The following is a 12,458-nucleotide window of genomic DNA, read 5'->3' on the forward strand; positions in this document are numbered from 1 at the left end:
AACGTTGGGAGGCCTCCGCGGCGGGGGCGCGGCCGGCTCGCGAGCACCGAGCTCGCTCCGGCAGCAGCGGGTGCGGCTCCCGCCCACTCGGAGTAGCTCGGCGCGGCCTCGGCGTCCCCCAGAGGAAAGGCTGGGCGCCGCAGTCAGCCTTGGCATCGCCCATCCCGCTCGGGAGCCGCGGCGGCTCTCGCGCCCGGGCGGGCACCGCACTGGGCACGCCGGGCGTCTCGGGACCGCGACAGGCACCCGCAGGGCCCGCCGTCCCGTCAGCTCGGTCTCCGGTCCCGCAGGCCCCGCAGAGCGCGCTCCAGTCCCGGCCCCGCCCCTCCGGCTCGCCCCGCCTCCCGGGCAATCTCCTCGCGCTCGCCGCCCGGCACGCGCTCTGCGCCCTGCCGCCGCTCCCGCCGCCGCCGCCACCGCCGCCGCGGAGCGTTTCTCCGCCGCGCCTGGCTTCCAGCTTCGGGCCGGAACCGGAAGTGTAGGGGGCGGGGCCGGCGGAGGCCAGGAGACCGAAAACGCGGCCGAGCCGGGAGCCGGGAGCCGGAGCCACAGCCTGGACCAGAACTTGGCCGCCGCCTGCGCCACGGTCTCCCGTCGCCGTCTCTCGTCGCCGCCTCGCACCGCCACCGCCGCAAGCTCCGCTACCGTGGTCCGCGGACTTTGGGTGTCCGGGTTGAAGGTCGGTCCGGACGTCGGAGCAGCTCGGCTCCCGGACCGTCCGGACGGCTGCGGGCGCCGCCGCCGCCGCCTCGTCGCCTCAGCCAGGCGTTTTGTTCGCTGAGACGCGAGAGGCGAGCTGAGCTGACAGTGATTTTGACAGTGATTCCAACCCGCTTTTGTTGTTGTTGGCTTTTCGTTGTTTGGTTTTGTGTGTTGTGCGTGTATGTGGCGGTTTTTCCCCCGTGGTACATTTTTTTAAATTGTTGTGCCTTTTTTTTTTTTTTCCTTTTTTCAATCCTGTGAACGTTTTTGCTCCCCCCTCCCCCCCGCCTCGGGGCTTCCGAATATGTTTTATGACGGTTGATTTTACACCAGGAGGTTTGTCTCCGAGGAAGACCCAGGGAACTGGATATCTAGCGAGAACTTCCTACGGCTTCTCCAGCGCCTCGGGAAAATGGGAGCTGCTGCAAAGTTGGCGTTCGCCGTCTTTCTTATCTCTTGCTCTTCAGGTAGGTGGAGGAGCCGGCGCGGCGGGGCTGTGGCCGGCTGCCGTCGGCTGGGCAGTTCTCGGGCCGAGGCTTTTCCCGCGCCCAACCCCGCAGCCCTGACGATCTGGAGAGCTCCATGAATCCCACTTGTTTTGGGTTGGTTTGGCGAACTGATAGATTTGAGTGCTGTGTTGTTGTGCAAGTGAGAAAGTCATGGTTTGTGGCCATAACACTCGATGACAGCGCTGGTTGGGTTGCTGTTAAGCCGCAAATACCTCAAGTGAAAATTTATGTAAAGGTTTGAGACCCAGAAGGAGGTATTCCGAAATGTCATTTAGCCTAAGCTGTTCCAAAACAAGGACCGGTTTTGGTCGTCATCTAATTAGTGCCTCACCGGTGAATATCGAGACGTAGATCAAGTGAGCTGGTGTTTAATTTTGACTGTGAGAAACAATGCATCCTATCAGCGATTTAATCTAGGTCTCCTCTCACTCTTCTCCAACTTCATTGTCCAGTGGTGTTAAAAATAGTTTTAGTTGTCGGGGTATTAACCATAACCCAGTGCAGGAGAGGTATGCTACTGTGTGTTGGTGGTGTGTGCTGGCTTTCACCCACCATTTGTGTGCTCTTTTCAGGCATAGATTCTGCTTACCTACGGAATACTTCTTTTAAACGCTTTGTACGGACACATCGTTTTCAGTTCAGAACAGGGCTTGTGAAATTGTGCTCTGTTAAATATGCCATTCTTGTAAGGTGTATTTTAGCTCAAGGTTAGGAGAATACTCTGGCCATTTTATATCCGAAAATTTGATTATGTGAAGATGTTGCAACCAGTGGTTGGAAAAACTAGGCTTTTGTACTTGAATTTCTGGAAATGTACACATCTAGCTGAAAGGTGTGCAAATGCTCTTAACTGGAGAGTTAGTTCGAGGGATGAAACAGTTTAAAAGTCACAGTGAATGCATTCATTATAAAAATTCAGTGTATACTTCCTAGGTTGTGGCAAAGAAGAGGGGTGGGGGACAAATTGACAGGTTTCACGGCTGTGTCGCGTTCCCTTGTATGTCACAGGGAAATTAGAAGGTAGTAGTCTTTTCTTTGTGTACCTCTCTGGTGTGTGTGTGTGTGTGTGTGTGTGTGTGTGTGTGTGTGTGTCCATCTTCCCTACTCCACCCCCTTTTAATAGAATCTTTTGTAATGTATAGAATTTTGCTGAATGGTACATTTCCTTGTGGTTAATAAATGGATAAAGTCTAGTCTTATGTCTGTAGTGGTATTGATCAGTTCCGGGTGGGCTGAATGTGTTGTGAAATGGCGATCATTGCCAGAGATTAACCAAAAGGATCATGTCTGTTTAAATGGAAGAAGGAACATGCTTAAGGCAGGCGGACAGTGCTTTTTGTGCTCCGTTTACAGAGCAAGCTAAACAATGGTGTCTGAAATGAATGAAAGCCTTGATGATGTTAAACATCTTGCTTTTCTGAACCGACTTAACTGTGTAGCTTTCCCCCCCTCATAGTCCCCGTCCTCCCCACCCCCCAAATATCCAGCTGGTAACTCCTGTTCAGGTCTCCTCTTCTGATCTGCCCTTGAGGAGGAGGGGCATCATGGCTACTGACCAAGGACCAGGGACATTATTCTTTCTCAAACCCACCTGAGTCTCATTAATTGATGAGGGAGGTTATTCTTTTGAGCAGCCCCAAGGTATCACTCCTGGAAAAGCAAGCTGACACTACAGATCTTACAGCTTCCTCTGCTTGGCTTGGGAGTAAAAAGAACTGAGCAGTAGTTCCCTTTATGATTATTTTCACTGGGCTCTCAGGTTAATAGCAAAAAATTTGAGCTAGAGAAGTTCTGCTGTTTATAGAACATATACATAATCCATTGAAATAATTTGAAAAGCTTTAATCCATATTGATACATGAAGGTGTTTTTGTGCTTAAAATGTCTTAATTTTTTTCTTAAAGGACTTTGTCAGGAATTAAATGCACTCTTAAAAGGTTCCCCCCTGTGTGTGTGTGTGTGTGTGTGTGTGTGTGTGTGTGTGTTCTAATTGATTTTTCTGTGTAATGTGTAGTAATCTGGCACTGGAAGCAGAGGGTGGCTATTTTTATTAGAATTAAGTAATTTGCTAAATTACCAGTTTGTTTCTGGGTATCTGACTTAAAAAAATCATATGGGAAACAGTAGTAAGACCTGTGTTTATTCTAGGTGTTCAGGAAGGATACATGGTTGCTGGTTTTTAACTGCTTCTTAGACTGTTTTTTTCAGCCTCCATCCCATGGTATGTGCTATGGAGACTGATTATGCAGACTGTTCCTGTAGGATATGGCCAAGTGTATAATTTCCTCCTTGCTCTCATTCCAGGAGAAACATTTTAAGTTTTGCCCTCATCCTGGAATGCCTTCAGATTCCCTATGATTTTTAATTTTTATTCCTCTTTATTCTTCTTCAGAGTCTGTTTCAAAACACAAATCTGCTTTTTACTGTTTGAAGCATCATGGCTAATTTTTGTGTTTTCTCACAATTTGTAAAAATACGAGGATGAATTTAACATTGCCCAATACTGAGGAGGTTTTTTATCCTACCTCAGCTGCTAGAGCTCCTGTGGTATTTGAGTGGCTATGAAGTTGAAGACTCTTTTGTATTGTGTGTGAACTGGTAGCAGTATGGTCAGTATATTCATGAAAGAAGAGCAGAAATACAGTAGTTGGTAGCTAGGGCGTCACTGTGTGGTTGGAGGGAGAGCTGATAGGACAGTCTTCCAGGACTTCTGAATGTTGACTAACAAGTGATAGATAGTAATGCTTTTTCTTTTGTCTTTCCTGTAAAGAGACTTATTTTTCTAGACTTACTTCTGTGTGGCTGTGTGTCTGCTTCTGGGTGGGCATGTGCATGTAAATGCATGGAGGACAGAGGTGCTAGCTCCTTTGGAATTAGTTCAGATGTCTAATGGAGGTGCTGGGAACTGAACTCTGGCCCTCTGGAAGAGCAGCAAATACCCTTAAGTGCCAAACCGCTTCTCCAGCCTAGTGCATTGTTTCTTAAAGGTAGAACTCTCTTACATGTATGCTGTTAAATTCCAATATCAAGTATAGACTAGAAAAAAAAATCAAATTCTCCCTCCCCGGCTCTACTTTGAAATTTTTCCTGTTTATGATCTGAGCTAGTGGTTCTCATGCTGGAGTGATTTTTGTCTTTCCTCCTCAGGAGACATCTGGAGAAATTTTTTATCTGTCAACACTGGGGAGGGGATGCTTATTTGGCACCAATGGGTAGACGACAGGGATGTTGCTAACCATTCTCCACTACTCAGGATAGCTACTACAGCAAAGCATTATCTAGCTCAAAGTGTGAGCAGTGCTCAGATTGAGAAACCAATTTTAAATTCTTACGCTTTAAAAGCATTAATATGTTCGTGAAAGAGCTATGGGCTGGCTCCCACCCTTCAGTCAATTATCTAAGTTTTACTAGTGCAGGATATTGGTGAACTCCCAGTGACCTGGCTATACATTTTCATTATCGTTTACATTTGGATTGTGATTGAGTTAGGAAAATAACTTGTCATTATACGTCATTTCATCCTGATATGTATTTTGCTGAGAGCTGTGAAAAGACTCTTTAGTGACCTATTCTGTTCATGAAGACCCTTATTCATGGACATGATGGACAACCGACTAGGGTATCATGTTGGGTCATATTTGTTTTTGATCTGATATTCTCACCTTTTACGACCATTCTGTTTATTCTTATTGAAAATTTGAAACTGCATGGCTGTGGGGAGTGTGTGCTAAACATTGGAGTCTGAAAAGATTCGTATCCTGTAGATATGAATGCATTTCCTAGATAATTCTAAGGTATAAGTGTTAGGGTTAGGGTTAGATAAGATCTTTATTTTAAAAAGGATATTTCTTTTGTTTACTTTAAAAATTTTAAAAGTGATTTCTTGATTGTATAATTTTCCTGAGAATAATTAGCTGGTTGTGGTTATCATTACACTCATTTAAAACACATCAAATAATATTCTATAGTCCCTTAAAGACCTTTGTAGTCTTTAAGGTTAAATCTTGATTGTAATTAATAAATGCTTACCTTGTTTTTAACTCTGGGTTTTAAAAGCTTCAGCTAGTCAGCCAAGATGAGAATTACAGTGAATCTCCAAAATATGTGGTACTACACCATTCAGAAGAGAATCTAAGATGTTTGAGATCAGATAGTCTTTTTTTTTTAAATCTTATTATTTTAAATTATATGTTGATGTATGTATTTGCATGTGACTATGTATACAGGAGTTACAGCTATAGACAAGCAGTTGTTGGCTTTATGTGGGTGCTAGGAACAGAGCACTGGTCCTCTGGAAGAGCAGCCAGTGTTCTGATGCTGAGCCTTCTCCCAGACCCTTCATAGTCTTTCCCACTGTTCTTTCATTTGCTGGGTTTTAGACTATTGCACATCTGGTTTGAACTTCAGATTGTTCCTATTTTCCTTTTTATATTCAAAGGTTTCCTTAACTCTTTGCTGCCTTTTAAAAATCTCTTATTGTCCTTCATTCATTATCTGTTTAAGCCAAAATTTGACCAGACCTGTGAGTGGATTTATTGCCACTGATGGGCCTAAATTAGAGTTTCTCTGTTGTAGATTTAATTCTGTTAGGTTGTAACAGTCATGTCTAGACAGAACATTGATTTAAAATTGACTATTGAAGATGAAAGTTCCAGGGATGGAGTATAAAGGAAGAAGGCAAGAAAATGATTGTAGATAGCAGTTGGCATTCTGTCATTCTTGTCCAGATGTCACAGTCACTGTCATGTATACCTAGTGCATCTAGTGGTTAGGCTTTGCTTAATAAAGGCACTTAAAAGAATCATGTAGTTCTCTGAAGCTGAAATTTTTGAACTGTTAGAATAATGGGCTCAGATAAAAATATTGGAATATTTTTATGCAGAATGAGCAAAAAATGTAGTGTTAACCTTGGGTTCTAAGTAACAGCTCAGTCTAGCTCATATGTCTTCTCTTTTACTTAAACTATTAAATCTTTTTAAATAGAAGTAGCTAGTTTTTTTTCCCCCCTGTCCCCAAGCTATTACTCCCTCCCACCCCCACTCTAGTCTGGTTAAAAAAGAAATCCAAGGCTGGATATGAGGTACATGCCGGTAATCCCAGCACATGGTAGGCAGAAGCAGGAAGATCTCACCAAGTTCCAGACTGGCTTGGTTTATGTAGCGAAAACCTGTCTTAAAAATATCAATCAATCAATCACTCAATCTTGCTTATAGTCTTTACTGCCAGAATCACCTTTAGCATAGTGACACACAGGGTCCTCCATCCTTTGGTTCTTGCTTGCTTTTTCTAACTGCTTGGTATAGTGGTTAAGACTTTGCATTCCATAGTCAAGTTTCCTTGGTTTAAATCAGCTTCATATCTTTGTCAAACTTAGTTCATTTTCTTATGCCTCTACAAAGCAGGGATATAAATGGTGTACACTTTAGAAAGTGGTTTGATGTTTGATGTGGTAGCACATGAATGGTAGTTATGGTTGGTTTTTGTTTTGTTTTGTTTTTGATTTTGAAACAGGGCTTCCCTGTATAGCATTGACTGGCCTGGAATTCTGTGTAGACCAGGCTGGCCTTGAACTCAGAGGTCCCTCTTCCTTTGCCATCACACCCAGCAAAAACTCCCAACAATGTTGCTGCTCTTCTTCTTCATGAGTTCTGTGCTCCAGTCTTACAAACTCAAAATGCAGTTACCTTTTATTGTATGCCTTGTGCATTTGTGTGTGTTGTTTCTTCCTACTCTATCCTGTTAACTCCTGTTATTTTTAAGGTTGAGAAGTGTTATCCTTAGAAGCATTTTCTCTGCCACCTAACTGCTATTGAGGTGTAGTAGCTTTTGTTCTTTAACACTTTAGGAGTGACTATAGTTTCAGTAATTGCTGTAAATGTTCACTGGCCAATTTACTATTTAAGTGATTACAGATGCTTACCTTGTTTTATTTTTTGAAGAGTTTCCCTTTAACCACTGCGTGGACACCTTGGCATACAGTAGCTGATCAGAAAATACTTATTTAGTGAATGAAATGGAACTGGTTTGCATGTTTGGTGCATAGGTTTCTTTTTCTGTTATTAAGTAATGAACTTAGGATAGGTGATCTCTAAAAGCTTTCTGATTTTTCAGGATTTGATCACAATAGCAACATATTATTAAGAAAATACAGTTTACTAGGGGATGTTTTGATATCTTTAAGTTTTGAACTCTTTAAAATGCTTTTTCTCTAATTCTTAGATTAACATTTTGTTAGGATGAAAATTATGTAGATTTATAAAAATTCTTTGATATATTCAAGTTCAGGATGTTCTTAATTTTTAAACTATAATTCACAGGGAGTACATTGTATCATGATATAGTTCCCATTCCATAGTGTCTGTGTGTGTGTCAGAATAAAGCTTCATGAATTATTTACTCTTACTGTATACAAGATTGTACATGCAATATTTATTGCCATATTCTGTTTCATTTAAAAATGGTGAGTATTAGGGCTGGAGAGATGTCTCAGTTGTTAAGGGTACTGGCTGTTTTTCCCAGGGACTTGGGTTTAGTTCCCAGCACTTACATGGTGCCTCACAACCTCTGTAACACCAATCCTAGTAGACCTGGCACTCTCTTCTGGCCACTGTGGGTGGCAGGCATGCAGGTGATAGATACAAACATCCACACACATAATACAAAGTAAAATTAAAAAAAAAAAAAAAAAAAAAAAAAAAAAAAAAACTTGAGTGTGGTCCATTGAATCAGCGACTAACTAATGGACTGTAATTGTCAAAACCACCTATCTAGTTCAGCAATTCCCTCATCTCCTCTGTCCTGTCCTGTTTGAATGAGATTGAAAACATGTGCCAAAATGGCTTTAGAATGAATCTCTAATAGTATGTGCCAGTGTGTGGAATACAGAGCAGACTGTCCTAGGGGAGAACTTGGACCTGACTCTTTGGACCCCCCCCCCCCACCCCTGTTTTCTTGTCCAGTTGTTTAAATTACAGTCTATTTCTGTTTTAGCACCTTGTATTTTGGGGATGTTTAGAGTTTTTCACTCAGGAAATACTACTAGCAGAAATAGATACTTGGAATACAAGATCTTAACAGGAAATTTAAAAGGATGTTTATAGAGTGTGAAGGAAAAGCTACGAAGGAGCATCGGAATCATAGGTGATACTTGAACATTAACTTGAGAAAGATTGGAAGGCAAGGTGGGATAGATCTAATCCAAAGGAAAGATTGGTGTCCTGAAGAATGTTTATGATTTGCTGAAAGAGATAATCAGTCTCAGCTGAAGGCATAAATTCAGATGGATGAACAGAAACTAAGTTGACATTGGAGAGGATGATAAAGATCCTGACAGGTGTCCCGAATCCATATATTTGGGGTATAGGACAGAAAAGCAATGTGAAAGAAGATTAAAGTAGGGGGTAGCAGTACTATCCAAGTGGTAAGGAGCTAACAGGCCAGAAGGAATTAGAAACTTATAGCTAAATAAGTGTCTAGGTGGCTGAGGATTTACATGGTAAACATGAATGAAAGTATACATGTGAATTTAGAAAAAGAAAAGGGTACTAAAACTCACAAGAAAATGTAATGAATATATGTCCATTGTGTTATCAGTAATGATTCTGAGCATTAATGACTCTGCATGCTTTTGTGTTTAGAGGATAGTTACCTTCTTTAGTTACACTTTTAACTCTTATTGGTGATCTGGTTTCTGTTCTTATGTGAGGCATTTCTTCACAGTAATACTGCTCTACACAAGTATACTAAGGTCTTTGCTGAAGTTTACCTGTTCCACAGGCCATTCTTCTACACAAAGGAAAACAGTTTTCCTTTGTTTGCACTATTACTGGGTCTAACTTTGTTTTCCAGTGTTGCTGAAAGAAACACATGTAAAGCAGGGAGACAGTAACTAGAAGGACTGGCTGCACATGTGGGCACAGATTGTTTTAGAACATGTCAGCTTTTTATATATTGTAATAAAATATGCCTGTTACAAAACTTGGAGCTTTAAAACATCAGAAGCTTCATTTTCAGTTAGAATTACTGATTTCATTATTTATATTTGATAGAAATGACTTAAGTGTGGTGGCTCACTCATGTAATCTCAGCATTTCTAAGGCTGAGGTAGGAGATTGTCATGATTTCCAGAACAGTGTAGGCTACTTAGTGAGTTCTGGGCCACCCTGGGCTTTAGAGTAAGACCCAGCCCCCACTCTATAATACCATTTTTTGGAAGAAAAAAAAAAATCTTTGTTCACATCTTTATAAGTATAGGTGTTACATCAAACTTGTAATCTAACACATTTCAAGATGACTGGGAGTGGGTGAGTTATGGGAGCTTGGAAAGTTTTTAAAACTCTGAGGTTACATTTTAAAATGTATAAGCCAAGTTTATTAAATGAAAAATACTAAATAACATAGTAGCTGCTCCAGAATAACATTAACATATGTTAGTAATCTTTGAGCCTAATTTAGAAGGACATAGTACATAAGACTTTTAAAATATAGGTTCAGTTCTTAGGAGAATTTTTAAGTCAAATTACTGAGCAATTACAGCAAAACAGTATTCTAACAATATAGCCAAAGAAATTGTAAGTTTAGAACATCAGAAAGGTGCTCCGATTCCCTAGGATCTTCAGATAGAGTTGTTTTTTTTTTCCCCATTTTGTTTTGTTTTAAACCAGGATTTCTTTAAAGTTCACTTGTTTTAGCTTGCACTTGTTTTAGCTTGCATTGAGGTAGGGGAGGGAGGTTGCAGTAATTTTGAAGTTAGCGTAGGCTACATAGTAGCAGGCCAGCTTGAGCTAAACAACCAAACCCTGTTTCAGAGAAACAAAAGTAACAACAAAACATTAAGGTAAATATTTTATCTGATGGAATTTAAAATATTTTTCTTGAACAACTCCATTTAAATATTAGTTTTTTTTTTAACTTTTTAATGCAAAAGTAAACGTTGAAGGTTTTTCTTTTTTCTTCCTTCCTTCCTTCCTTCCTTCCTCCCTCCCTCCCTCCCTCCCTCCCTCCCTCCCTTCCTCCCTCCCTCCCTCTTTCTCTCTCTCTCTCTCTCTTTCTTTCTTTCTTTCTTTCTTTCCTTCTTTTTTTAAGATTTATTTATTTTATGTGTGTGAGTACTCTATTTGCAGGTACTTCCATATCCCAGAAGAGGGCATCAGATCCCATTGTAGACAATTATGAGCCACTGTGTGGTTGCTGGGGATTGAATTTAGGACTTCTGGAAGAGCTCTTAACCACTGACCCATCTCTCCAGCCCACCAACTTTGAAGGTTTCTTAAGTCTGTTTTTTCACTACCATTAAGTTTTAGAAGATTAGTTGGTCAGTAGTTTTTTTTCTTCTTTTAGATAAAAGGTCATATAGCCTAGACTGTCTTCAAACTTACTATGTATGTGAAAGTGGTCTTGAACTCTTGATCCTTCTGATTTTATCTCCACAGTGCTAGGATTGTTTTACTAATTGATTTGTATGTGTATGCCTGAATGTGAGGTGAATGCCCGTGAGAGGAGTGTGTGTTCTAGTGCATGTGCATGCACATGTAGAGGCCAGAGCAGGTCTTTGGGTTTCTTCCTTTATTGCTATTTTCTTTTTTGCCTTGAGACCTGGGTGGTCTCTCACTGAACCAAACGTTCAAATGAGGACTGTTTTTCCTTATCAGTGAGGTTGTTGCAAAGAACATCCTCATATCAGAAACTGTAGTTCTGTTAAGACTGGTGGCATATATTTACAAGCCTTGATTTAAGTGACATTTTTATTTATTACTAGCAGCTTTGTATTGATATCATGAAAAGGACTCACATCATTAAACTGGGGAACAGAAGCTGTGTCAGCTCTGCCTTTACATTTTCAGAATTTTTTACTGAAGGAACATGATACCTGTAAAAGGCTAGTTAAGTGTGTCTTTGCATCCCCAGTACTAGGGTTGTAGGCACTTGATGCCATGTCCGGGCATGTGTTGAGAATTCAGACCATTGTACTTGTAGAGCAAGCATTGTGACCTGTTGAGTCTTCTCTGCCCTCCAGTTGTTTGAATTTTAAAAGTAAATATTTTGAAGACCAGGATATAGCTCAATTGATAAAATACTTATCCACGGAGCATGGAGCCCTAGGTTCAAAATCCCAGGAGCACATAAAAGGCATGGCATAGGCTTGTACTCTCTGCACTTGAGGAGGCAGGAGGTTCAGAAGTTCAAGGTCAGTACTTGGCTCAGTAATGAGTTTGAGGCTAGGTTGAGCTACTGGAGACTACCACCAAACCACACCAAAACATTGGTATTTTATCTATTTATTTTTATTTTTTAATTAATTTTATTTATTTATTTGTTTGTTTGTTTTTTCAACTTGGGTTCTCTGTGTAGCCTGACTGGCCTAGAACTCCCTCTCTCTATAGATCCAACTGCTTCTGCCTTCTGAGTGCCAGAACTAAAGGCATGTGCCACCACCATTTGGGAAACATCAGTATTTTAAAATGTATAACATTTGGGACTTAGAGAATATTTCACTCAACTCATTTTTGACCTTTAACAACATCAAGACCTTATTTTATTTATTTATGAATCAAAGTAGATAATTTTTGTAATTTGTTCATTTAATAGATAAACATGTGGATAAATGGTTGTCTTAGTTAGGGATTTATTGCTGTGAACAGACACCATGACCAAGGCAACTCATGGTAAGGACAACATTTAATTGGGGCTGGCTGACAGGTTCAGAGGTTCAGTCCATTATCATCAAGGTTAGAGCATGGCAGCATCCAGGCAGGTATGGTGTAGGAGGAACTGAGAATTCTGTATCTTCATCTAAATGGCAACTAGGAGAATACTGACTTCCAGGGAGTTAGAACAAGGAAGGGTATTAAAGCCCATGCCCACCCACAGTGACACACCCACTCCAACATTGCCATACATCCCAATAGTGCCACTTCCTGGGCCAAGCATATACAATTTTTGGGAGCTGAAATGAACAATGCCAGCATGATTATGTCCTATGGAGCTCTTGTGATAACATGTAGTGAAATGAATTACATAATTATGTATTGCTGTATGTGCTGTCAGAAATTAAGAGGTGGTGAGAGCTTAACACTTTGCCTCATGTCACACATTACGTTCTCTGCCTTTTTATTATTGCTAGAGTGCAAGCTCAGTTTGGGAAGAAGTGTCCCATCTCTTCATTACAGTGCCCCACAACATGACCTAGTTCCTGACACCAAGTAGAAATTCCGTAACTACTTAACTGGTTGAAGAAACCCGGGGAAT

The 12,458-nt window shown here is 41.2% G+C and overlaps 1 protein-coding gene across 1 annotated transcript in view; it reads left to right on the top strand.

Annotated features, from left to right (window-relative positions):
• Positions 1-551: 551 nt before the first annotated feature.
• Positions 552-12,458, top strand: part of ACVR2A (activin A receptor type 2A) — a 73,623-nt gene continuing 61,716 nt past the window's right edge. Inside the window, exon 1 of the mRNA XM_080927274.1 lies at positions 552-1,169. Within this exon, the coding sequence (XP_080783400.1) occupies positions 1,115-1,169 (55 nt within the window). The 5' untranslated portion in view covers positions 552-1,114. The remainder of the gene's footprint in view (positions 1,170-12,458) is intronic.

Source organism: Micromys minutus (genome assembly GCF_963924665.1).
Source record: "Micromys minutus genome assembly, chromosome: 13".
NCBI lineage: Eukaryota > Metazoa > Chordata > Mammalia > Rodentia > Muridae > Micromys > Micromys minutus.